The sequence below is a fragment of the Ascaphus truei genome, chromosome 13, assembly GCF_040206685.1.
Source record: "Ascaphus truei isolate aAscTru1 chromosome 13, aAscTru1.hap1, whole genome shotgun sequence".
Classification (NCBI taxonomy): domain Eukaryota; kingdom Metazoa; phylum Chordata; class Amphibia; order Anura; family Ascaphidae; genus Ascaphus; species Ascaphus truei.
In genome coordinates, this window is record NC_134495.1 from 50,139,107 (window position 1) to 50,166,909 (window position 27,803).

At 46.0% G+C, this 27,803-nt stretch overlaps 1 protein-coding gene across 1 annotated transcript in view; it reads left to right on the top strand.

Moving 5' to 3' along the window:
• Window positions 1-3,166: 3,166 nt before the first annotated feature.
• Window positions 3,167-27,803, top strand: part of NFATC4 (nuclear factor of activated T cells 4) — a 72,879-nt gene continuing 48,242 nt past the window's right edge. The window contains exon 1 of the mRNA XM_075569163.1: window positions 3,167-4,490. Within this exon, the coding sequence (XP_075425278.1) occupies window positions 4,388-4,490 (103 nt within the window). The 5' untranslated portion in view covers window positions 3,167-4,387. The remainder of the gene's footprint in view (window positions 4,491-27,803) is intronic.

A 27,803-nucleotide genomic window follows, 5' to 3' on the forward strand; every position in this document is an offset into this window, starting at 1 on the left:
TGTGTGTGTGTGTGTCTGTATATGTGTGTGTGTCTGTGTGTCTGTGTATGTGTGTGTGTGTTTATGTGTGTTTGTGTCTGTGCCTGTATGTGTGCCTCTGATCCTATGCCTGTGTGTATTTGTGCCTGTGCCTGTGCCTGTGCCTGTCTGTATATATATAAATATATATCTGTGTGTGTCTTTGTGTCTGTAAGTGTGTGTGCCTCTGTGCCGATGTGTATTTGTGTCTGTGCCTGTCTGTATGTGTGTGTTTGTGTATGTGTACTGTATGTGTGACTGTATATGTATGTGCCTGTCTGTATGTATGTGGGTCTGTGCCTGTGTGTTTGTATATATATGTGCCTGTCTGTATATGTGTGTGTTTGTGCCTGTGTGTATGTGTATGTCATGTGTGTGTTTGTGTCTGGCTCTCTCTTCCTCTGCCTTCTCTGCTCCCTCCTTTCCGTCTATGGAAAGTCAAACTACCCCAAATCATGTGCTGGTTACAGGAGGAAATTACACTGGGCTCAGGGGAGGAAAGAAGGTGAGGGGCAGAGCAGAGGGGTAACAGAGCAGCTGCTGACCCCCCTCCTCCCCCAACACACACACACACACACACACCACAGGCCTCCACTTCCCCTCTGAAACATTCATTACAACTCCTCTCCTGCCCTCCCCTGTGATCCTGCCACCTGCAAATCTGCCACTATTATTATTAACCCCTTCACTGCTGGCAACTAGGTGGCTAAGTTTCCCCCCTTTAACGCAGCAGTCTGCACTGGTCGCCATATTCCCCCCCCCCCCCCATTTGTTTTTTACTTACTATACAAGATCACTTCTTTCCTTTTCTAACAGAATTTTTATTGTTAAAATCTGAGCATTGGAAATAAGGGAGGATAAAATTGAGCTCTTCCCAGAGGCCATTGCAGTCTAACTTTAGAGTTATGATTAAAATCATTATTTTTAACACTAAAATAAAAAAACATTGCTTTGAAAAAAGGGCAGGACATGCTCAGGGGGAATGCTTACTCGCATTATATGAGTTAAACTCTTCGGTTTTAACCAGCAGACTGGTGGAATGAGAGAGTTTGCTGCATTTTAATAGACATTTTGCCCCTCAGGCACTGAAGAAGTTAAGCCAACTGGCATGCTAGTGTCTGAGACTTGAGTCTCATTATTACTGTGCTAGTTCCCTAAAAGTACACTCCCTTCTATTAGAGGATCATCACCTCATCATATGCTGAAGAATTTATATGGGATTCCCACATCCTTCTATCCATCTCAGTGCCAGTAGGTAGCAGAGCTGTCCAGATTTTAAACACGCCAACCCCACTATTCTACTACGTAGGAATTCAGCAGGAGGGATGTGAATCAAATAATGTCCCTGCCCTATACCGTGTGTGGACCCTGACTGCAGATTATCAGGGACAGGATCAGACAGTCCTGGGTTTATATTTAATGTAGGGTGACTTCCTGACTGCAGAGTATCAGGGACCGGATCAGACAGTCCTGGGTTTATATATAATGCAGGGTGTCCTCCTGACTGCAGATTATAAGGGCCAGGCTCAGACAGTCCTGGGTTTATCTAATTTAAGGTGACTTCTCGATTCTCAGTGAGTACTGATTTTGGTACCTTCAGGTTAGCAGAGAAAGTCCAGTCATGTGTAGGTCCCTTTTTATGGTCCTGGGTTTATGTGGGTTCCTTGTACGTGAGAGCCAATCAGAAGTCCAGATGTGAGAGAGCTAAGGAATCATTATTGTAATCACATCCAGGCCTCCCTGCTACTAATGACTGGGCACATCAGTATGCAGACTGCAGGCAGGAGAAAGCGATATACTGTAGGAAGGAGAGGAAAGAGGGAATAACACAAGAAGAGGGAACAAGTGTGGAGGAAGAGGGAGACAGAACAGGAGAGAGGAGAGCTGAAAAAAAGACAGAGAAAAGGGAGGTGGAGAAACGAGAGAGTGGATGGGAAAGAGGAATAAAACAAGGGATTTAACAGACAGAGGAAGAAACAAAGAGGTAAAAAAATAATGTGAGAAAAATAAAGAAGGGAATCGTTTTAGAATTATAAGGAGAAAAATTAGTGTGAAATAAAAAGGCAGATGAAATGAAGAGAGAAAAGCTTCCTTACACACACACTGTGTGGGAACACGTTCTCTCCCCGTCTTTAAGTGAAACCTAAATCTCACCTCCTAAATGGATCATTTCAACAGCCCAAACTCCTGGCTATTGTCCTATACCCAGTCACTCCAATGAACCACTGTGGCCGAGCACTGCCATCTGCAGCACTTAATCCCCCACCTGCTGTCTCTGTAAGTCTCCCATCATACCACTTAGATTGTAAGCTCTCCGGGGCAGGGATTTCCTTTCCTATTGTCTGATTTTGTTACATTTTTTGTATTATAATTCCCTGTACTGTATTGTCTCTTGAGTACATTATGGGTGCTATGTAAATAAAGACATACATTGAAACATACATCTAGACCTTGCATGCATTTCTGTTGACTAACCTTCAGAAACACTAGATTGTCGCCCGATTCACCCCTTAAAAACACCTGTGAAACTTGAGGCCATTCTCCAAGACCAGCTCACCGTTCTCTGGAACACTTTGAAAATTCCGTCCCAGCTGATTATTTAGGACAATGCTTCTCTGCACTGCGCCCGGAAAAAGATGAGACATCCCAACATGTCTTAAAACAACTTGGAACTGAGATGTTCTCTAAGCCCATTCATTTACTGGCCCTTCTGGCAACCAATAGGTTAAAACGAATGCCTTTGTGAGGTATATATTTGTAACACTATCCCTTTATCCCATGTGCTGCCAGACTAGCCTTTTTTCTTTCTAGCAGCGAAAGGGTTAAATGGAATGGGACATTAACCAATCCAAAACCCATATAAAGGCAAAAGGCATGGCCTCTCCATTCCCTCCCAAGTGACAGTTCAGCTTCCCAATCAGCAGGATGGGCAGTAGCCTCATCATCCAACGAGGAGCCTGCCTGTCAAAAGCCTGGCTCTTTCAAAACCTCCTTTCCCAAAGTGACATATGTTACAGGGAGCAGAGGACAGACCCAAAAAAAAAAACAAATCCAACTGGAATGATGTCAGGAGGGGGAACCGGCCAATTGGAAATGTCAGTGGGAGGCGCTGGAAAAGTTTCCTTTCTTCTTTTTGGGTCTTCCCTGCCCTGGAACAAAAAACAAAATTCTATAATAAGTTTCCCATTAAAAAAAATTTTTTCTGGGAGTGAAGGAATGTGAGGGAGAGAGCAGCGTGGGGAGAACGGGAGCAGAAGGGGAGCTGGAGATACTGGAAGAACCCCCCTCCCCCTCTCTGTATATATTTATATATCTGCTGTACAAACTGTAACTTGCACCTATCCCTCCTCTTCTTTCTCCTTCCCCCTTTCCGTGCCTTCATCCCGCCTTTTGTCTGTTCTAATCCACGGTTGCCCAAATCCCCTTTCTTTCTCTATTCCTCTCCTTTTGTTGCTTCTGTTTTCTAGCTCCAATCTCTCCTTTACCCTCTTTCTCTATCCCTCGGTTTTATTCCATCCCTCCTGTTAATCTTCCATCCCCTCCCTTTATTTCCCCATCTCTCTCTCTTTCTCAGTCTATCTCCTTTGTTCATCCTTTACATCTCCTTTCTCTCTTATCTACCTGTTCTTCACTCCCTCTTTATACCTACCATCCTTCACTTCCCTCTTTTCTCCCCCTCTCTCCTCCTTCGCTTTTATCTCCCCCTCTCCTCCTTCGCTTTTGTCTCCCCCTCTCTCCTCCTTCGCTTTTGTCTCCCCCTCTCTCCTCCTTTGCTTTTGTCTCCCCCTCTCTCCTCCTTTGCTTTTGTCTCCCCCTCTCTCCTCCTTCACTCTTTTCTCCCCTCTCTCCTCCTTCGCTCTTTTCTCCCCCTCTCTCCTCCTTCGCTCTTTTCTCCCCCTCTCTCCTCCATTGCTCTTTTCTCCCCCTCTCTCCTTCGCTTTTGTCTCCCCCTCTCTCCTCCTTCGCTTTTGTCTCCCCCTCTCTCCTCCTTCACTCTTTTCTCCCCCTTTCTCCTCCTTCACTCTTTTCTCCCCCTCTCTCCTCCTTCACTCTTTTCTCCCCCTCTCTCCTTCGCTCTTTTCTCCCCCTCTCTCCTCCTTCGCTCTTTTCTCCCCCTCTCTCCTCCTTCGCTCTTTTCTCCCCCTCTCTCCTCCTTCACTCTTTTCTCCCCCTCTCTCCTCCTTCACTCTTTTCTCCCCCTCTCTCCTCCTTCGCTCTTTTCTCCCCCTCTCTCCTCCTTCGCTCTTTTCTCCCCCTCACTCCTCCTTCGCTCTTTTCTCCCCCTCTCTATTTCACTCTTTGTTCGTCACCCTTTCCCTCCACTTCTCCATCCCCCTCTTCGTCCCCCATCCCTCTCTCTATCTCCCAAATGGGAGCAGCTGTTTGTCAGGATGGGGACCTGGATTTCCGCCTGATGTTTGGGGAGGAGGACTCGGACTCCCCTTCACCCAGGAGCGCTCTGCACACCGCCGGTAAGTAACCACATGCCATTGGTCAAAGTGGCTTCACAAAAAGTAGTGGTACTGAGTTCACCTGTTCATCTCTGGGGCAAAGTTCTTGTACGCATTACTTTACAGAGGCATGTGAAATGTGAAGAGGCAGGGAATTTGTCTAAAATAGGGACCGTGTTAAATTGCAAGTATGTACGGGGCTAGCGGTGGAAGTGGTGCCCCGGTGCTGGGGTACTCTGCACCAACATAGTTCAACAACTGCACATAGAAATAGAGGCAAATTAGTCTAGTAAAACAATGACCATTAACCCATTCTCTGCTGAAAGGGCCAGAAATGCCTTCATTTGAACCCATTGATGGAGTTACCTTAAAAAAAACTGATGCTTCGAAGATATGAATAACAGGTTTTAAATAAATCGCAGATTAATATCTGAATTCATCCAGACGCCTGATGCCCAAAAATCATGTAACAAGGGGACAGTACCCACATCCTAAAACTATTCACATATTTGCATAGAAGGGGTCCGGAGGGAAGGAGGTGGGATCTCGTGCAAACACGTCAACCTGCCGGATCCGTGAGGGAAAGAGGATTCAGGACCAATACATGGCTATCAGACACGGACTGTAAATATCACCAATGGCGCATGTGCTGGAATGATGCAGAACAAAGGGGTTTGTTTTAGGGCAGGAGAGAAAAAGCAAAATATATGTGTATATTGAAGGTGTGTGCATAAATGAGTTTCTTAAGCTTGTAAATAAGTGTGTGTGTGTGTGTGTGTGTGTGTGTGTGTATATATATGTGTGTATATGTGTATATATATATATATATATATATATATATATATATGTGTGTGTATATGTATATATGTATGTGTATTTATATATATATATATATATATATATATATATATATATATAAACATAGTAGATGAGGTTGAAAAAAGACGTACGTCCATCAAGTTCAATCTATGCTAAATTTAGACAACAGATTCTTTATCCTATATCTATACTTCCTTATTGATCCAGAGGAAGGCAAACAAAAAAACCCAGAGTCATATCATCCAATGATATCTCATAAGGGGAGAAATAAATTCCTTCCTGACTCCAAGAATTGGCAATCGGATTAATCCCTGGATCAACATCCTTCCCATGTATACTTATTTGGTATATCCCTGTATACCTTTCCTATCTAAAAATATGTCCAACCTTTTTTTGAACAAATCTATTGTATCTGCCATCACAGTCTCCATGGGTAATGAATTCCACATTTTAACTGCCCTTACTGTAAAAAACCCTTTCCTTTGTTGCTGGTGAAATCTCCTTTCCTCCAACCTAAAGGGATGGCCCAATGTCCTTTGTACTGCCCGTGGGATGAATAGTTCTTTTGAAAGCTCCTTGTATTGTCCCCGAATATATTTGTATATAGTTATCATATCCCCACTTAAACGCCTCTTTTCTAATGTAAATAAATCTAATTTAGCTAGCCTCTCCTCATACGTTAGATTGTCCATCCCCTTTATTAATTTGGTGGCTCTTCTCTGCACTCTCTCTAGTTCCATAATGTCTTTTCTTAGGATTGGTGCTCAAAATTCTACTCCATATTTGTAATGCCTGTATGCCCGCAGACCTGGCCAGTCCCCAGTACTGAGGTGGGTAAGGGTATAACACGCACCCACAGCAGTGAGGGCATGCCCGGAGTGTGGTAAGGTGCGTTGCCGGGCCTGGTGAGAAAGGGTTAACGTGATACTTGCTGAGTATGGGGTTCCAGAAGTCTGAGGGTCGATATCCAAGAGCCGTGGGTCAGGGGCAGGAGAAAGCAGCGTAGTGAGGTCCAAAGCCGAGTCCAGGGGTAGCGAGGTACACGTAGTCAAACAAGAGCCGAGATCAAATCCAAAGGTATCCAACAGGGGCAGGGACAGGAACAAGAGCTGTAACAGAGAACAGAACTTGGCATAGACAGCTGCACACAGGAGTCACAGAAGAGCTATGCAGAGCGAGGAAGGAGAGGGCAGACTGGGGTTATAAATGCAGGAGTACCAATGGTAGCAAGGGGTGGTGCGGAGGCCTGTCTGAGGGATCCCAGGGATAGGTCCAGGTGAGCAGGGAGGGAGTCAGAGAGGTGAGTAGTTGAAATCACCTGCAGCCGATGGGGGGAAGCCAGCGGCACGGGAGGGCGAGTAAGATGATCGGGTGCGCGCGCACTCTGTAAGCTTGCCGTGCACGCGCCCCAGCCGCGTGCGGGAGGATGCGGCGTGTGCCACGAAGGAGCGGCATGGAGTGGGGGCAGGAGAGGTAAGGAGCTGAGGGAGCGGGGAACCGGAGCTGACAGCTGCACTGGGAGCTGAGGTGAAGGGGACCCGCTGAGAGGCGCGTGTCCCCCGATCCCTTACAATATTCAAGGTGTGGTCTTACTAATGCTTTGTAAAGGGGCATAATTATGTTTACTTCCCTTCCATCCGTTGCCCGTTTGATGCAAGATAAGATCTTGTTTGCCTTTGCAGCTACTGCATGACATTGGGCACTATTGCTAAGCCTGCTGTCTACAAGCACTCCTAAATCCTTCTCCATGAAGGATTCCCCCAATTTATCCCCATTTAGTTTGTAATTCGCCTTTTTATTCTTGCATCCCAAATGCATAACCTTACATTGATCTGTATTAACCCTTATCTGCCATTTACCTGCCCACGTTTCCAGTCTCTCCAAGTCCTTCTGAAGAGAAATTACATCCTGCTCTGATTCTATTACCGTACACAATTTAGTATCATCAGCAAAGATGGAGGCTTTGCTCTCGATACCAAACTCAAGGTCATTAATAAACAAGTTAAAAAGCAGGGGTCCCAGAACCGATCCCTGAGGTACTCCACTCACTACTTTAGCCCAACCTGAAAAAGTTCCATTTATGACAACTCTCTGTTGTCTGTCTTTTAACCAGTTTTCAATCCAGGTGCATATATTATTACTGAGTCCAATTTTCTTAATTTTGTACACCAACCTCTTGTGTGAAACCGTATCAAAAGCCTTTGCAAAATCTAAGTAGACCACATCAACTGCATTACCCTGGTCTAAATTCCTACTTACCTCCTCAAAGAAACAAATAAGGTTAGTTTGGTATGATCTATCCTTCATAAATCCATGCTACCTATTACTAATAATTTTGTTTTCCATTAGGTATTCCTGAATATTATCCCGTATTAAACCTTCAAGTAGTTTCCCCACTATTGAAGTCAGGCTTACAGGTCTGTAATTCCCCGGTTGTGATCTAGCTCCATTTTTAAATATAGGCACCACATCTGCTTTACGCCAATCTTGTGGTACTGAGCCTGTGGCAAAAATAAATAAATATATATATGTATATATGTATATATATATATATATATATATATATATATATATATATATATATACGAGAGAGAGAGAGATACATACAGTACACACATATATACAGTATATATTTACACACATGTGTACCTTCATTTAGATAGCGCCCACGGTGTACTCAGCACTTTACAAAGACAATACAGTACAGGGAATTATAAAACAATAAACACAACAGAGACAGACAACAGGAAAGGAAATCCCTGCCCCGGAGAGCTTACAATCTAATTGGTATGTTGGGAAACTTACAGAGACAGCAGGTGAGGGAATAAGTGCAGTAGATGGCAGTGCATGGCAGGATGACTGTGGGACAGTAGCCCTGAGTCCAGGCCATTGGAATGCTTCATTTAAGCAGGGTTTTCAGGTTTGTCTTAAACGTGGGGAGAGAAGTTGCTTAGTGTATACTGAGTGTGAGGAAGTTCCACAAATAAGGTGCAGTGAGGGTTGGCCCGTCCATAGGTAAACACTATTAAGGATGCCCCCCTCCCCCAAAAAATAAATTTCCCCCCAGGTAGAAAGCAGGGGGGTCTCCGGAGTTGAACCCTAGAGGGGAAACCTGGCTTCGTGGGGGTGTAGGTATCTCAGCTCCGGTTTAGATGTTCCATTGCATGAGCCAATACGAAGCCATGATGTCATAGGCGGCTTTCTATTGGCCCATGTGACCAGGGATGTAAATCTGAGCAGAGATACCAGCACCCCCTAAAGAGGTAAGTATCTAAGGAAGCAGGGGGTCCCCGGATCTGAAATTGATGGGGTTCAGCTCCGGAGACCCCATGCTTCATACCAAAATTTATTTAAAAAAATGTAAAAGAGGAAAGCCGCAGTGCTGCTACACTTTCCCTCTTCCCACACCCTGAGACCTGCCGCTCCTAGGCAGCGCCTTACCTGCTTACAACCTAAGGACGGGCCTGAGAGGGAAAAGGGTTTAAGGGGAGAGAGAGCTGTTGGGGTGAGAGGGATAGAAAGGAGATAGTTATGGGTAGAGCGCAAGAGATGAGCAGGGGCATAGTGAAAGATGCGTGGAGAGCCTTAAAGGTAAGGAGGGGAACTTTGTAGGTGATCTGAAACTTGATGGGAAGCCAGGAGAGGGATTTAAGAGTTTTAGCAGTAGATTGACAGAGGAAAGGGCGGCTCTTGACAATATTACAGAGGAATACCACAGTGTCGGCGGTCTTGCTAGCCCCTCCCCCCCCCCCATTTCACACCTCAGGAGCCCCCTTCTCTATTTCCCCACCCCTTCCCATGTATTTCTCTCCCCCCTCACTCTTAGCCTCTCTCTCCCCCCCTCACTCCCTCTCTTACACCCCCTCACACCTCTCACTTCCCCCCGCACTCCCTCTCTCACACCCCCTCACTCCTCTAACTCCCCCCCCCTCTCCATCCTTTATCCCTCTCACTGAATCCTGCTTCCTTAATTCCCCCTACCCACACTCATTCGCTCCCCCCTGTCCTGCCACAAACACACAATCCCAGCCACAATAATTACCCCCTCATATACAACCCCCTCCCCACCTCCCAAATACATACAAAAAACCCCACCCACCGAAATACAGAGAAAAAACACCCCAATTCCACACAAAGCCCCCCACCCCAAAATACATACAAAACCCCCACCCCCAAATACATACACAAAAGACCTAGAGACTTACCTTGGGTATGGTCTCAGGCCTCTGGTGCCCTGGCTCTCCCCAGCTATGTGGGCCTTAGAGAGAGGCCCTGCGTGGGACAGTGAGGCAGGCCTGCAGCTAGAGAAAACTTTTGCCCGGCTGCCGGTCCTGTTGCCGACAGGCCCATATTTCCCCAGATGTGTTCCTCCCTCACTGACACTGTCCAACGTTGAGCCTCTGACGCTGGTGGACACCGGGCCTCTCTCTCATGCCGAAGCTGGGCCTGGCAGGCGCCGACGTCAGAGACTCAGAGTGGGACAGTGTGAGTGAGGGAGGCTCGCAGCTGGGGACAGCCGGGTCCCAGCAGCAACTGGTCAGGCCCAACTGCTTTGTCTGGCCACCGGGCCCCCCGCAGTCACCGGGACCGGGCACTTATCCTGGCTTTCCCCCCGCCGGTGGCCCTGTATATATATTTTGCTTGAAAAATCCACTTGGGGGGAGGGGGGACTGGGTTTGGGGTTTTTGGGGAGTTCATTTTCTTTTCGGGCGAGAGACATTTCTTATGATTTGTTGAGCTCTGTTTGTATGTGTATATGTGTGTATATATGTATATATATATATATATAGATAGATAGATAGATAGATAGATAGATAGATAGATAGATAGATAGATAGATAGATAGATAGATAGATAGATAGATAGATAGATCTGGCACTCCAAATGTAGTAGTATGGTGCGGTGCATGTTCTATAGAAATCAGTAGTAAAATGTTGTCAACCCCAAAAGATTAAACAAAGAACTGTACTCAGTGGTAATAATGCAAAGAATAACTTGTATTAAAGATGGTATACAAGCACACTTAGTCCAACTTTTCGGTCCAGAAAGGACCTTCCTCAGGGAGGTGCTGGAGAACAATGGTTGTGAAATACATTTATACCCCAAACCCACACCCAGTGTACTCAACCAGGAACACTGATTGATGATTAAAACTGTCACATGACCGCTCCTGGCCTCATTACTGTCGTGGAACAGCCGTCAGCAGCTCAGCTGTGTGGTCCAAAACAGTAAGCCATGCGTATGCGTCTCTGCAGGCAATCCGATTCCGTATCAGGGGAATAATGCGTCCACCGTTGCCCAGGGAACGCGATCTGAGCGTCGCGTCACCAAAGTAAACAAAGCAGGAGAAGAGAGGGGTCCCGCAGCCAAGACTCTCGCTCCCTGAGCTGGGGGGGGGGGGCCTCTCCTCACCACATTATTGGGACTTTGTACTTATATCTACTGACAACCATTGGTGATGTATTATGGACTTTGTTCTATGATGGACTATGTTCAATATCTGGATTGATCTTTTTTGTGCTACTCTTTATTCACTGTCGCAGGAATCTGGATTATTAGCTATAATATTTTTGTACCATCAGCTTTCTTCATCAGCTCTTAGTATTTCCAGTACTTTCCTACTGTGTTTCCTGTGTGTGCAGCTGTATTAACGTTGCATTATTTAAGTACTCAGACACTGGAATAAAGTTTCTCCATCTGGCCATGTCCCTTGATGGGAGTAAAGCTAGGTTTAGGTATTACATACATAACAGTATTATTAGGCGGTAACATTTAATGGAGTCAGTGAGCAGGGGATTCTTATGCTAGCAGCTCATTGGCATATCATTGGCATCTCACTTTCCCGATAGTTTGGGTAATGTTGGGCTTTTAACGTGATGTTACGTTAATGCTCCATTACTTTATGTCGTGAGTACAGCGTTATCCTAATGGTACGTTGTAACGGTGAGAGGGTAACCAGGCTCACTAATAAAGGTTAAGCCTGTTTGGTTACCTCTGTTCCATGTATTGGGGCTCAGGAGTGTCAGCTCCTGAGCCTAACTCGTATAACCACATTGTAAAATGATGCGGTAATAAAGAATTTTTGTGTTTTTACCTTTGCAGGAGTGCCAGCGAGCAGAGATTGCTAGACTATTAGATTCAAGGGGGGGTTTGTGGAGGAATTGTCAGAATGTGTCTAGCTAGTCAGGTTCCAGAGTTGCTGGATAACCAAAAAATGTACCCGGGAATCAGTTCGGATTCCCGGATACATATAGGCACATTGTCCCGGCAAAATCTCCACTTGAAAATGCTTGCGCAACTCACCGCTAGGATACCCTGCTTCAGCACACACCAGAAAGGTAAATGGGGGCATGGGGATGTCAGGTGTCCCTGAACTTGTCAAGGGTCCCTAGGTTAAGGGGGATACCCAGTTAAGCCCATGTCACCCCGAACCTGTATAGGGGTTCTGGGGTGCTCCAACCATACATAAGGTTGTGAGGAGTTTTAAAAGTCTAAGTCTATTTTATAGTGTGTGGGAAATATGACTAGTAAGAAATAAAGTTGCCAAGAGGAACCATCTGATGACTCCAGGATAACACTCCGTGGCTGTGTAGCCTAAATAATAAGGTAAGTGGAGCAGGATAAAAGCCTCGTGGAGGTATGGGTTAAGAGCTGCGTACGGACCCGTTCCCAGTGTATGGCGAGCGGCTGCAGATGCGACAGCCCACGGATGGAGTAGCTACTCCGATGATCCGTCCCCTCTGTTCCCGGCTGTGCGTTCCCCTCCAGGGGTGAATGACACACTTCCTGCGCGGCCACGATCCGGATGAAGACAGGAGAGTAGATGATCGATGCCAGCGCGACTCCTATAGAAAGGAGAAAGGGCAAACTTGCCCGAAACGCGTGGGAGAAGGTCTTCTAGTCATGTTCTGTTGTATCTGTTTTATGTAGTTTAATAAATTGATTTTACCTCAACCTGGTGAGTCTGACATCTATAGGAGCCGCGCTGGCATCGATCATCTACTCTCTAGTAAGAAATAAAGTGCAGCTTTTTATTCTATTTCCCATACCAGCAGACTTAGAATAGTTTTAAAGTGTGTTTTAAAATACATATATGCTTGTGCACAGTATTATGATCTGGGTCTTTCCGGACCAATGTTCCGAGTGAGTCACTGGGCTACCACATTGGTGCCAGTGGGACTACTCACACATCGGACATGAAAGCCACCAGAGGTTGCCAGGTGTGAATAACATTTGGGCAGCAGGAAAAGGCTCAAGTACCCATGTCCTGAGATGAATGGAAGTCCTCAGAATTACCATTTGCCTCAACAGACATGGAGGAGCCCGACCCAGCGGGTGGCTTCTGAATACCAAGTGGCAGAGGTGGCAAACTTGTGCATGCCTGTGGCTGATTCCGAATCCCTGCTTCAGTAGACTAGCAGCACTCTGATTGGCTGGTGAGAAAGTTCCCACGCTGGGATTGGATGGAGTATTTCATGGATGAACTCAGAAATACTATAAGACTACCTCAACCAATCCAGACATCAGATTCTAAGTGCCAGAACAGCAACGGCAAATTTGAATGTACCAAAAGATGCTCTCAGAGAAATAGCAAGAGACCGGCTTCAGAAATTTCAGGGCAGAATATTTTGTAAGTCCAGCTTTTTGCGGACAAGTTCTAAAAAATGAAGGTAGTGTTCACGGCTAGGATTGCAAGCCAATTTTAGTTCCAGGACGTTTGGAGCTATCACCCGGTGAAGCGAATTCTAATCCTCTGGAGGAAAGAGAGTGGTGGCGTCAGGAACTTCATGCCGATTTGAGTTCCAGGACATTTCGGGCTAAGTCCCGGTCAACTAAAGACTCTTGTTTTATGTTCTATTTAGCTAGGAAAGTCTATTTTTTCCCCCAGGTCCCACGTAAGTGTGTGTTTCTTATGTAGTTTGTGTTCCATTGTGTATATGCCTTTTCCTGCGAATAAATTTACAATTTATTTCACTTATCTTGTTTTGCTCAATGTATGATCCTGGTAAAAAAAGGTGTAAATGCCTGGTCTCCCGTGACATATGTCAACTAAGTTTATCGTTATGTAAAATGGCCTACAAGCGTTTACTGAGTTTAGGCCTCTGTGAATAACATTAAATATTTCTAACACGACTTATTAAATTAGATTTATCACCTTGATTTTATATATATATATATATATATATATATATATATATATATATATATATATATATATATATATATATATATATATACCATAATACTGAGTTAAGTTATGGTGAGTAAAAAAAGTGACAAAAACCCTCCACAGGAAAGCAAATATGCAAATACAACTGTACGCTCATCTGCATGTCTTAGGCAGGTCTGCAACCCCGCCTTTCCCCATTATCACCCAGCATACAGCACTTCCACTGCAGCAAGGGATTCTGGGAAATGACATGCAAATGAGCACACAATGACATGCAAATGAGCACAAATGGTTTTTGAGGCAAAAAGTGACACTGTGTGCTCATTTGCATGTCATTTCCCAGAATCCCTTGCTGCAGTGGAAGTGCTGTATGCTGGGTGATAATGGGGAAAGGCGGGGTTGCAGACCTGCCTAAGACATGCAGATGAGCGTACAGTTGTATTTGCATATTTGCTTTCCTGTGGAGGGTTTTTGTCACTTTTTTTACTCACCATAACTTAACTCAGTATTATGGTATAGCCTATCCCATAGCCTCTCATGCATACCCAGTTAAAATCAACCCCACACTGATGAGACCCATCAAGGTCGAAACAGCTGTCTGTGGGTGGTTTTCTGGGTATGCACCTTAACCCTGGCTGTGCTCAAAGCTGTGACCATGCAGCAAGCTTAAGCCTATAGGGAACCATGTTAAAAATAGTTTTTGAGGCAAAAAGTGACACTGTGTGCTCATTTGCATGTCATTTCCCAGAATCCCTTGCTGCAGTGGAAGTGCTGTATGCTGGGTGATAATGGGGAAAGGCGGGGTTGCAGACCTTCCTAAGACATGCAGATGAGCGTACAGTTGTATTTGCATATATATATATATATATATATATATATATATATATATATATATATAAATATGTATATATATATAAATATGTATATATATATATAAATATGTCTAAATAAATATATGTGCGTTAACGTGTGTATATCCTGTGGTCTGCTGAAGTATTCACCCTCTACCAATCATGTCACATTTTGTTGAATTACAAATAATGTATGCACAGTTTCGCAAACTTTTTTACTCAAAGTTTCAAAGCTAGAGGGATTAAATTGAACAGTTATATGAGGAGGTTAAATGTCCACAAAAGAAGTATATAAATGTAACAGGGTATGTCCCATCTTACCTGTTTTTCCCCACATATGATAACTACTACATAAGCCCTGATAAATTCCAGGTCGTAGTGGGTTAATCTATGAGCAGTAACCCCCCTTTTCTTTCCTAGAAGAGGAAGAAAGGAGGTGTCTCATGGCCTGTGTACAGCCTCTGGAAGGTGGGTACAGTCTATGAGCCCGTCCCTTCTAGATTCTTCTGGGGAGGATCTAAAGTCAGTCTGACTCTGTCCTCCAAAGGGTGAGGAAGCAAAGGAGACTTGAGCTAATCTCTGAAGAGAGGAAGTAGAGGTCTTGCTCTACCCGGTGTGAGGTGAGGAAATTATGAAGTCTGGCTCTTCTCCTGAAGGGGAGTAAGAGGGCTATGAGCCTTCCCCATCGCGGGGCAAGCATGCCATTCTAAGCCGGCTGGCTTAGACAATACCCAGACGGAGTGCCCCAAGAGATGGAGCCTGCACCATCCAGAATGTCCTGCACTGTGGGAGATTAAGAGGAGAAGTGGAGAAAAAGAATGACAATAAAAGCTGCTTATTCACCAGATTTCTGCCTGGATGTCGATTACTGGGCAGGAGGATTAATGGCAGTGATGGGAGCTGACATCCCACAGCCTGGGATCCTGTCACAGCTGGAGCCGCTGTACACCGAAGATCAAACAACAAACATTGTTCTCAAATTTGTCCTATGCCCCTTACACCATGGACACTCAGCCCTCCTGGAACCAGCAGGTATGCTGCTTGTTGCAACCAATCAAATGAGGAGACAGGGTATTTAACTATAGCCTAGATTGATGAACACCACTCCTGAGGAAACCGGGGAAACGTGTAGAGTGGCACTATCCTAGTTGAACAGAGGACACAGCATGCAGCACTACCTACCCAATCGCCCGCCCCTGATCCAGCTGGGAGATTCAGACCGGAAGTGCAGTACGTGAGACTGAGCAGAAAAAAGAGGGAGGCAGAGAGAACGCCAAGAGACCTCAATTTGCTGTTCTCCAAATATTATCCAAATGCTAATTTGTCTTTGAGACCATGTGAGTGCATTTCAAATCACTTTTATTAGATAATTTTTTTATACAAGACCACACTATGTTGGGTCCCTTACTTTAACAGCAGAAGTGACCAGATCAGAGGAGCTCAAAGGAATACCTGAGACAGACTATTTCATCATATCACCACTGTTGTGAAAACGCTTATAAAGAATGAGTAATTTGTGAGTACACATCTCATAGGATAGAGAGACTGAAAGATCACACTACTGTTTATACATATTGCACTATATTTTGTTTATTTCTATTTCATATGCACCTGCACTCCCCAAACACTTGGACCACTGGTGATACGTGATTGGGAAAAAACAATCAAGAAAGGGTTTGAGCTGCAAATCAATTTATTTTGTTTTATCACAAATTTTGTCTAATTAACAACACTATTTTGGTTAATTAACCACTTTTAATATATCACGATATATATACATATATAAATTCTGTACATTAAGTACATATTTGATCTAAGCGACGACTGAGGGTAACACTGGGTTTGTACGGTATATGTTATAAGACCCTGCAAGATTTTACAACCTAGGCTCAATTATCCCACCACTGCCACCAGTAAATCTATAGCCTGTCACGGGAGACCAGGAATTTACACCTTTATACCGGGATCATATCACTGAGCAAAACCAAGAAGTAAAACAAATTGCGATTTATTCCTTAGAAACAGATGTACACACAATTAATTACAATATACAGAAGAAAACACACTTACTGGGGGTCCGGACTGCAAAACTAACCTTTCCTAATTGAAAGAGCATAGAAAACAAAGTCTTTAGGTTACCGGGAGTTACTCGCAAAAGTCCTGGAAGTAATTAGGCATGAATTACCAGACGCCACCGCTGTATCTGCTCCGGAGCTGCAAAAATCCCTTGACCGGGAGATAGTACCAAACATCCTGGTACTCTTTTCAACGTGTAGTTCCAGTCGTGATCGCTACGTTCTATTCTGAGAACTTGGCCCCGAAAAGTGGGACTTAGAAAATGTCTTGCCTTGAAATTTCTGAAGCCGGCTCGCGTCTATTTCTCCAAGAGCATCTTTTGGTGAGTTCAAATTTGCCGCTGCTGTCTTGGCGCTTAGAATCTGAGGTCCGGATTGGTTGCTGGGTTTCTTATAGTATTTTTTATTCATTCATGAAATACTACAACCAATCCAAGCCTGGGAACTTTACAACCAGCCAATCAGAGGGCTGCCAGTCTTCCAAAGCCGGGCAAGCGGATCTTCTGAATGCAACGATGGCATGCGTGAATTTGGCACCCTAGCCACTTGTTATTCAGAAGCCACCCACTGGGTTAGGTGCCTCCAAGTCTGGGAAGGCACATGCTGGCCGCGATGGCTGGCATTATTTCCCGGACTAAGGTACTCAACCTAACCATTCTGCCCAAATGGCTTTAACTCCTCTGGCAGCATCTGTGACTTTGAAGTACGAACCTAAGCAGACTCAGTGGCACCACAAGCTGGTAGCCCACTAGCCCCCCTCAGAGAACCGTCTTTGAAAGTCCCAGCTTATAACACAGCTTATAACACAGTGCATAAAGCATAATACCTTACAAACATTCAAAGTTAATAAAATATACTTGTCACGGTAGCTTATGACAAGATATAATGAACACCAAATATCTGGGTTGAACTGAACGAGGCTTAGATATAATAAAATATAATTTATTCCTTAAAAAGGTGAACACAGCAATATAGTACAATTAACAGGCAAGAAGGTAACACTTACTTAGGGTTGGGGGATGGAGAAGTATCAGCTAGCAATTCTCCAGCAATCCGGTGACATTCAAGATGGTATTGTTAAGTTCCCTTCAATCGAGGGTCTATCCTCCTATTATCTAACAATAGATATCCTTACACACTCGTCCCCTTATTTTATAGTTATTCCGTAACCCTTATGACATATGAACATAAACCACACATCTGGCAGGCACAAGACCTTACCAACTATATAAATCCTTGACGGGAACCACCAGACTCTATGGTCTTGTATAGATTAACAATACTTAGCCCATCAACCAAGTGTCGCTAACCTGAGCAGACTGACAGGAGTTCGGTAAAAATATATTCTGAATATATCTTACCTTGTCCTTAGAGGTTGATCAGACCCCCAGATCAGTCCGGACAGGGGACGTCCTCCTTGGATGGAGATGGGTTCAGGATTGTTCCGATGTCCCTTCACAAGGATCCTGCCGACTACGCCAACTGTTAAGGTCCCTTCAATCGAGGGTCTCTACTGCTCAGATGTGGGCTCCAAATTATGTATCTTAGGCCTGGGTGCACCCCGGATCCCAATAATGACACAGAGTCACGTATTAGTTTCCTCAGACAAGTAGTCAAGACAAGACTGCCGAGTTTTTGTATTACAATCTATTTATATCAAAGTAGGCTAACACTAGCCAATCATTCAATGCCACACCTATTATGCGGCAAAGCTTATCCAATTATATTATTACATTAGTTAGTAGAAAAAAGGCACGATGGGGGCGGGGGTCTTGTCGGCTGAGGCAAGTTTCACAGGAATGCCATGTGTCCTTGCTTTCTGAAGTGATGTTTTGTTTTAATCAGTCGGCTTTAGGTCACTTTGCTACTTCCTTATTGCATGGGCAAGAGTCTGTGCAAGCGGAATTTCACGGTCACCTCGGATAGAAAACAGTATTAGTAAAAAGACACAGCAAACAGACATAAGATGGAGACGAGTGGTTCTATAAAGCATAGAGATATGATCTCCATATTTTATCCTTCACAGTATCAGAAGAAGAACTACAAACTGTAGGGTTGGCACAGTTTATATACCTGTGTAACCCTATTCTTAACATTGAATACAGACTATTGGTGAACAATTATCTGTATCCAATCCCTAACGTGGAGACACAGATTAAATGTCCAGAACAAATAGAGTGATGCTGCACACCTCAAAAATAGAAAAAACATACAATTACCGGTGCTCCATTGTTTGCATGAGACACAGATTAACCCATGCCCCCCAGCTAGTTAGCCCATGTATACTGGGACTCTGAGGGTCTTATTTCTGTAGCCCCATAATTAAATTAGGGGCAACAACCAGTCTACCAAATGAAGTATCTGATAGGATCTTCATTGTTTGTAGGTGTAGACAAAACACTTACAAACCTCTCCAGTTTGATGATTCTCCGCCCTCAGGTAACAATTAGAGTGGCAGAGTCTGTTGATTAGTACTTGGGCTCAATCATCCGGCTGCCCTTCCTGACCTATTTAGCATAGCAGATGGAGTCTGCATTTTTCAGAGCAGATCCAAAAGACCATACATATACTCTTTAATATCTACACATATTAATAAGTTCCATTCTGGTGGGCTCAGTGGGTCGAAATTTGCCAGTTTTTAATGCCTACAGTGACTCCACATATTGGCCAAATATCAACTCTCTGTGACCTCCAGAACTTGAGATACAGAAATGCACTTTAAAACATTAAAATACAGGATTATAATGAAACATGGGAACAGGGGAACATACATTTTCCTGACATGACAAGGTGTAAGCCACATTCCTGGACCGCAGTCCAGTTAACCCCTTGCCTCCCTGGTGAGGTCACAGGGTGGCCATATGGGGTGCAACCCCTTTAATACCGGGCCAACCCCCCTCTCACTCTACAATACTTTTCCTGGCTAAAATGTCTAAGTCTTTTTGGTGTTGGGGATAGAATGAGAACTTTTACGTTTTATTCCCACTAGCCCTATGCCTAACACTCTGCAAACCTGACTTACATTTTAAAAAACCTCACAGCTTTATTACTTAGCTTGAGTACCCCCTGAACCCCCATACCAGGTTCAGGGTGACCTGGGCATTAACTGGGCATCCATCCTTATACTAGGGACCCCTATACCGTTCTGGGGATACCTTGCATCCCTATCTTCCTTTTACCTTTCTGGTCTGTGCTGAAGCAGGGACTCCTGGCGGTGAGCTGCAAGAACGTTTTCAGGGTAGGATTTTGACTGGAGCATTGTGCCTATATGTATCCAGGATTCCAACCTGATTCCTGGCTACATTATTGGGGTGTCCAGCAACTCTGGAACCCTGCTACCTAGAAACAATCTGACAACACTTTCTCCACAAAACCCACCCTGAAACTCATGGCCAAGCAATCTCTGCTTGCTGGTACCCGTGAAAAGGCAAAATCATAAAAAATATTCATTGTCGCATATTTTACATACAATGCATGGCAGTACATATACAAGAGTCAGGCCCAAGAACTGACACTCAAGGACCCCAAAGCATGGATCAGGGGCAACCAAGTGGGCTTTACCTTTATTAGTGAGCCTCGTTACCCCCTCACCATCACAGTCCTACACAGCGGGGCATACAACACAATTCCTGACTGTGCGAACAATATACCTGGTCTCTAACGCAAGCCAATCAAATATGTTGGATGGAAATACAGTGGATACTAAATATTCATATTCTCAGTTGTCTTCAACAACAATTGTTAATAACATTTGAATAAACGAAAGCTAATTAGATTTTGTAAATTTTTGGACCAAAATATAGGGCAAATCAAACGAAAGATTGGGCTCATTCATCAGTTTGAGTCAGGTTAGAAAGTGTTTAAGCTCCCAATCTTGATTCATGCCCCTGGGTGCCAATGTCCCAAGGGCATAAATCCAGAACATCTCCCTGCGGTTTAATGATGCCTCCCTGTGTCCTCCTCTAGGATGTATAGAGATGTTCTCAATGGCACTATACGTAAGTGTTTTAATAGAAGTGACAACCTCAGCCTTAGCCACGCCCTACGCGTTTCGTCATCTATGATGACTTCATCAGGGGAAACCCAATGGATGCCCCTCCATAGTATTTATACCAAGGTAATTTGCATAATTAAATGAATCAATTAAAAAGTTTGGTAAAAAATTAACCAGTTAGTGACCTTAAACATCATTAAATAACAGTCATAATAGACTGATTATGAGGACCGCACTAAATAATTTAAAAATATATAATTATATAATTAAATCGCTACTTAGATAGCTATTAGAAAATATACTTAGATTAGCTATTAAAAAATATATACCATTTACAAGTGTTTAACCATTATGAAATAGTATTGAAGACTAAGTGATTTACTAGTAACACTAAGTAGGTGATTATTATCTAGAACTGTATAAACTAGAGATTGTACTAGTAGTGATTTTAAAATACTAGTTAGATTTAGAGTAAGAACCAAATGAGGATAGAATGGCCTAAAAAGGTCAAGTTGTGCGCCTTGCACTACACCAATGGAGATATGGGGAACCAATAAATTGTGAATGTGTGGTGACGGAACAAAAACTGCAATAAGAGTGCGGAGGTGGTGCTGGCAGGGATGGGGTTAATGATAAGCAAAGAAAAGAAAGAAAGCTCCCTAATAGCCGCACAAGAGAACACCTATACCTATGTTAAAAATTACTATTTATTAATAAATGATTAAAATATATTTATTGCAGCAAAAAGCTAACGTGAACCAAAGTGATTAAAATAAATGAAAAAACGGAGGAGGTAACTGTATGCCTAATTCAAACTAACAGTGTATGCTAGGAATAACTATTTTAGAATGTCCCACTGCTATATAATTATACTAACAGTGGTAGTTATACCAATACAGTTCTATATAGTTTGAGGACTACACCTAAATGGAGAGTATAGCTTAATGTAGTGTGTGTGCTCAGAATAATATATTTGTTGAGCCAGCTAATGCTAGTATACGGATATATACACACACATATGTACCAGACCAACGGGTTCAAAGGTAAATGAACCTAGAGGTCTGTTATGTTTAGCAGAACAGCTATTTCAAGATCACAAAGTATGTGTCTTGTACTCAGAACCATGACAAATAGGAAAGTAGTCAGAGTGTTGTCCTTCCTTTAGAAGGCTCCGAAACACTCTTACTGAGAGAAGGCAACAGTCCTCTCCGATATAGCCAGCGCACTAGGTGGTGACGCTTAGCCTGCCCAACATATGTTTCACCGTTGTGGCTTCATCGGGGGCAATTACAGAGTGATTCTCTCAGATCTTTATACACTTAATTCTTACCCCATTGGTTAATTAATGTCAGACTGTGATAGGGCTTCTGTATACAAATCCCTCCCACACTTCAAATTGGGTTACATAATGGTAGGGGTCCCTAATTGGCTATGTCTCATCACATGGTTAATGATACATCCCATTGGTTGGTGGTGGTCATGTGATCTTGGCCCCAGATTATCCTGTCCCTTTGTTTGATTACATTTATATTTCGTGGATCCTGATTGAGCAGAACAGGTTGAGCAAAATAAACTGAGATTTATTCCCTTGATAGGCAAGCACACGACAACTGCAGAATAAACTTAATAATTACACTCACGGGTAGAGAAACCGAGGATAATGTCCAGAAAGGTGCTAAGCACCAGGAGATTGTCTTTTAAAATGTAGTTCTTTTGCAAGGGCACAAATTGCCAGCCCCAATCCTTCTGTGAATGTGCAAAGTCTTTTCTGGTTCTTTGGGATTCGGTCTGGATACATAGGGCTAACGAAATCCTGAAGCAGGGCAAGTTTCCTTGTTGCGATGTTTTTAACCCCTTGCGTTCTGGAATCGTAGCCGCTGTACTTAGGTCTTATCCGCTTGAAGAAATCAGGTAACAATAGCAACACAGCAACAACACAGGAATGAGGGGTACAGGCCTTTTTAAGGACAAGGGCCTGTGAAGTGTTACATTAGCCTCATCCCATTGGCAAGGAATTATCTTCCTCCTATCAGAACCTGCCAGGTCACATGGGCAAATCCTACAGCCAGCTCAGGTAACTCTGAGCATGCTCAGTAAGCAGCTTGGTAGCACTGCTGAGTAAAAAGGGGCCACTCATTTCTGGGGACGCAATGTCTGGAGTTTGGTCCCAAGGTGTGAAATATCTAGGACGAGTAGCAGGATTTGCTACTCAAAAACATCCTGATTAAGTGACACTTTACGAATCTGGGATCTTTTGATATGCAACTTCCAGAGAGATTTACAGCTGTGGGCCTAGCAGGCTAGCTTTGAAGCTTGCATAGGCAAGTGACCCAGCTCATAGGTGTCAAAAACATTTGGTTCTGGTATGCAAAACATTTGTTCCTTAATGCATTACAAAGGCAGGCAGAAACAATAGCATCCTGTCTGTACATTTTAACTGCAAAAGAAAGGCACTTTATCAAAAATATATGTTTCCCTTATGACAAAGTTATATTTTTAATATGTGTGTACTTGAGGGGTTACACTGAGACTGCACACCAAAAATCAGGGTGATGGCTCACTCCGTTCCTCAATTAGCAGTCTTAATGGAACGGCTCCTGTTATTCAGCACTGCAGGTATAGATTATCCTGCAAAACGGGGACAGCAATACATATAAAATTAACCCCTTCATCCCCAATGCGAAATAGGGGTAACCAGCCGAGCCCACTGCCTTTATTAATGCGCTGATTACCCCCATTTTCGCCACAAACATAACCTAATTTAAGATGTAATGACCATATATATGGATACACAGTGGCTATGACGATGGTGCTATCCCGACATTGTAATGACGTTAGCCCTAACGAGCTCTAGCATGGACGTTATTTTTGCATATGGTGTAATTGGCGGGTACACCGTTCCCCTCGGGGCACATAATGTCCGTTCCTGATTTAGCTAACGTCACGTTATTTGTCCCAATTTGACGGAGTTTAGGGATTCTGGGCCCTGGTGTTTCGTTCGTTTCCCAGCTGCTGTGGTTTGCTGAAGGCTCAGAGCATCGACCAATAAGAGCAGAAGGCAGGCGAGCTTCATCACTCTTTGTTTATCAGAGAGCCACAGAGATGGATTATTATTATACAATATAAATGCCAATGTACACACTTTGAGCCCCGTTTTACAGCCAAGAATTTCATAGCTTAATTTATTAACCCTTTGCATGTGGTTATCATGATTGTACAGCCATATTTAAATTACCCCTTTAATTGGCTCCGTCCAAAGTCAGTGTTGTGTGCATATTTTGATGGACAGGGACAGCCAATCAGAGGGCAGGGTCTGTGACACAGGTGCATTCCTCATAATCTCACTGGGTCAGCCAATCAGAGGGCAGGGTCTGTGACACGGGTGCATTCCTCATCATCTCATGGTGTCAGCCAATCAGAGGGCAGGGTCTGTGACACAGGTGTTTCCATGTATGATAAAATAACATAACATGACATCTGACCTGGGCTAGGCTCTGTTTCCTGTAAAGTAGACAACCAAGAATGACACAACTACTCAATGACCAGCACTGCACAAGAACCAAACTGTGTACAGTGATACACAACTAAACGACACAGACACAATGGTACACTATGCTGCACAGTTGTACAATGGTACACAATATCTCACAAATTAACACAGTGCAGCCCAACTGTATATTAATACACAACTGGACATGTGTGTAGTGCTGGACAGCGGCACGACACGACACATTTACACAGTGCTGAACAACTGTGCATTGGAACAAACCACCCTATAACCATATACAGTGCATCAAGTTTACATGACAACACAATGACAAACAAGTAATACTGTACACATTCTAAACCTGTACAAAGTACTGCACAGTCCCCTCTCACACACACTCACTCCCTCTCTCCCTCTCTCCCTTCCTCTCTCATACACACACAATCATTCATTCCCTTCCTTTCTCACACACTCTCTCTCTCTCTCTCTCTCTCTCTCTCTCTCTCTCTCTCTCTCTCTCTCTCACCTCCCTCTCTCTCTCCCTCTCTCTCTCTCTCCCTCTCTCTCTCCCCCCCTCTCTCTCTCCCTCTCTCCCTCTCCCCCTGTGCATGGCTGTGGGATGTATTGCATCCCCCGTGGAAAGTGAAGCAGTTAATTCTGTCACATCCTAATTTTTCTTGTAAATACATCTCCCTCTCTCTCCCCTACCTCTTCCTCTCTTCCCCACTTCGCTCTCTCCTTTTACCTCTCCCTCTCTCTCCCCTACCTCTTCCTCTCTTCCCCTCCTTACCTCACTCCTTTTGTCTCTCTCCCTCTCTGTCTCTCTCTGTCTCTCCGTCTCTCGTTCTCTCTCCCTCTCTGTCTCTCTCTGTCTCTCTCTGTCTCTCTCTGTCTCTCTCTCTGTCTCTCTCTTTCTCTCTCTCTCCATTAAGCTGTGGCCACACTAGCGCTGACCGCGCTCATGCGTGAGAGAGGTGACGTCACTAGCTCTCCAGGCGTGAGCGCCGGGTGTCCTGGCTATTTTGCAAACTCTCTTTTTTTTGTCTCCCCAAGCGCCAAGCTTGGGAGAGCGTGCGTGCCTGAGCACGAGCGCATGAGCGCACTGCGTGAGCGGGGACGGGACAATTTAAATTGCAGGAACTAAACTCGGCAAGCGCCGTGCGCTCAGCGCTAGCGGGGCACAGCCTCACTCTCTCATCTTTTTCTCTCTTCCCTCCGATTTATCGCTCTATATTTCTCTTTAATTTCATCCTAAAAATTGTTTTGTCTCGTTTTCTCTGTCTCCCTTTCTCTCTCACTTCCTCTGTGACTCTCCCTCCCCCCTCTCCCCCTCCTCTCCCCCCTCTCGTCCCCCTCCCTCCCCCTTGTTTAGAATATCATTCTTATTTAGATATTCCAACATGTGGTATAAGTTAGTCCCTTGGAGGTTTGGCAGGCGAGCGTTGCCCTGGTGATGGTGATTTCGGCTGGCGTAGTTTGGTTTGGGGGGGAGGCGGGGGCGTAGTTTGGTTTGGGGGGGGGGCGTAATTAGGTGCACATGTCCCTGAACTTCTGGATAAGTTTACAGGGCAGACGGGAGGGGGAGGTTCCCGGGGACCTGCGGGGTGTTTGTGAGCAAAGATTTCTGCTTGTAAAAAGGTCACAGCACTTCTAACGTCAGCATCCTGCGCTCTTACACCGCTCCCCCCCACCCAGCGCTCTTACACCGCTCCCCCCCACCCAGCGCTCTTACACCGCTCGCGCTCTTACACCGCTCCCCCACCCAGCGCTCTTACACCGCTCCCCCACCCAGCGCTCTTACACCGCTCCCCCACCCAGCGCTCTTACACCGCTCCCCCACCCAGCGCTCTTACACCGCTCCCCCACCCAGCGTTCTTACACCACTCCCCCACCCAGCGCTCTTACACCCCTCCCACACCCAGCGCTCTTACACCGCTCCCCCACCCAGCGCTCGTACACCGCTCCCCCACCCAGCACTCTTACACCACTCCCCCACCCAGCGCTCTTACACCGCTCCCCCACCCAGCGCTCTTACACCGCTCCCCCACCCAGCGCTCTTACACCGCTCCCCCACCTAGCGCTCTTACACCACTCCCCCACCCAGCGCTCTTACACTGCTCCCCCCCACCCAGAGCTCTTACACCACTCCCCCCCACCCAGCGCTCTTACACCGCTCCCCCCCACCCAGCGCTCTTGCACCGCTCCCCCCACCCAGCGCTCTTACACTGCTCCCTCTCACTCAGCACTCTTACACCGCTCCCCCCACCCAGCGCTCTTACACCACTCCCCCCACCCAGCGCTCTTACACCGCTCCCCCCCACCCAGCGCTCTTACACTGCTCCCCCCACCCAGCACTCTTACACCGCTCCCCCCCACCCAGCGCTCGTACACTACTCCCTCTCAACCCAGCACTCTTACACAGCTCCCCCCACCCAGCGCTCTTACACCGCTCCCTCTCACCCAGCGCTCTTACACTGCTCCCTCTCACTCAGCGCTCTTACACCGCTCCCCCCACCCAGCGCTCGTACACTACTCCCTCTCACCCAGCACTCTTACACAGCTCCCCCCACCTAGCGCTCTTACACCGCTCCCTCTCACCCAGCGCTCTTACACTGCTCCCTCTCACTCAGCGCTCTTACACCGCTCCCCCCACCCAGCGCTCTTACACCGCTCCCCCACCCAGCGCTCGTACACCGCTCCCCCACCCAGCACTCTTACACCACTCCCCCACCCAGCGCTCTTAGACCGCTCCCCCACCCAGCGCTCTTACACCGCTCCCCCACCCAGCGCTCTTACACCACTCCCCCACCCAGCGCTCTTACACTGCTCCCCCCCACTCAGAGCTCTTACACCACTCCCCCCCACCCAGCGCTCTTACACCGCTCCCCCCCACCCAGCGCTCTTGCACCGCTCCCCCCCACCCAGCGCTCTTACACTGCTCCCTCTCACTCAGCGCTCTTACACCGCTCCCCCCACCCAGCGCTCTTACACCACTCCCCCCACCCAGCGCTCTTACACCGCTCCCCCCCACCCAGCACTCTTACACCGCTCCCCCCCACCCAGCGCTCGTACACTACTCCCTCTCACCCAGCACTCTTACACAGCTCCCCCCACCCAGCGCTCTTACACCGCTCCCTCTCACCCAGCGCTCTTACACTGCTCCCTCTCACCCAGCGCTCTTACACTGCTCCCTCTCACCCAGCGCTCTTACACTGCTCCCTCTCACCCAGCGCTCTTACACCACTCCCCCCCCCCCCACCCAGCGATCTTACATCGCTCCCTCTCACCCAGCGCTCTTACACTGCTCCGCCTCACCCAACGCTCTTACACCGCTCCCCCCACCCAGCGCTCTTACATCGCTCCCCCCCACCCAGCGCTCTTACACCACTCCCCCCCATCCAGCGCTCTTACACCACTACCCCCCCATCCAGCGCTCTTACACCGCTACCCCCCATCCAGCGCTCTTACACCGCTACCCCCCCATCCAGCGCTCTTACACCGCTACCCCCCCACCCAGCGCTCTTACACTTCTCTCCCCCACCCAGCGCTCTTACACCGCTCCCTCTCGCCCAGCGCTCTTACATTGCTCCCCCTCACCCAGAACTCTTACACTGCTCCCCCACACCGAGCGCTCTTACACTGCTCCCCCCACCCAGCACTCGTACTCGACTTCCCCTCACCCAGCGCTCTTACACTGCTCCCCCCCAACCCAACGCTCGTATACTGCTCCCCCCCAACCCAACGCTTGTATACTGCTCCCCCCCAACCCAGCGCTCTTACACCGCTCCCCCCCACTCAGCGCTCGTACACTGCTCCCCCCCACCCAGCGCTCGTACACTGCTCCCTCTCACCCAGCGCTCTTACACCACTCCCCCCCCACCCAGCGCTCTTACACCGCTCCCCCCACCCAGCGATCTTACATCACTCCCTCTGACCCA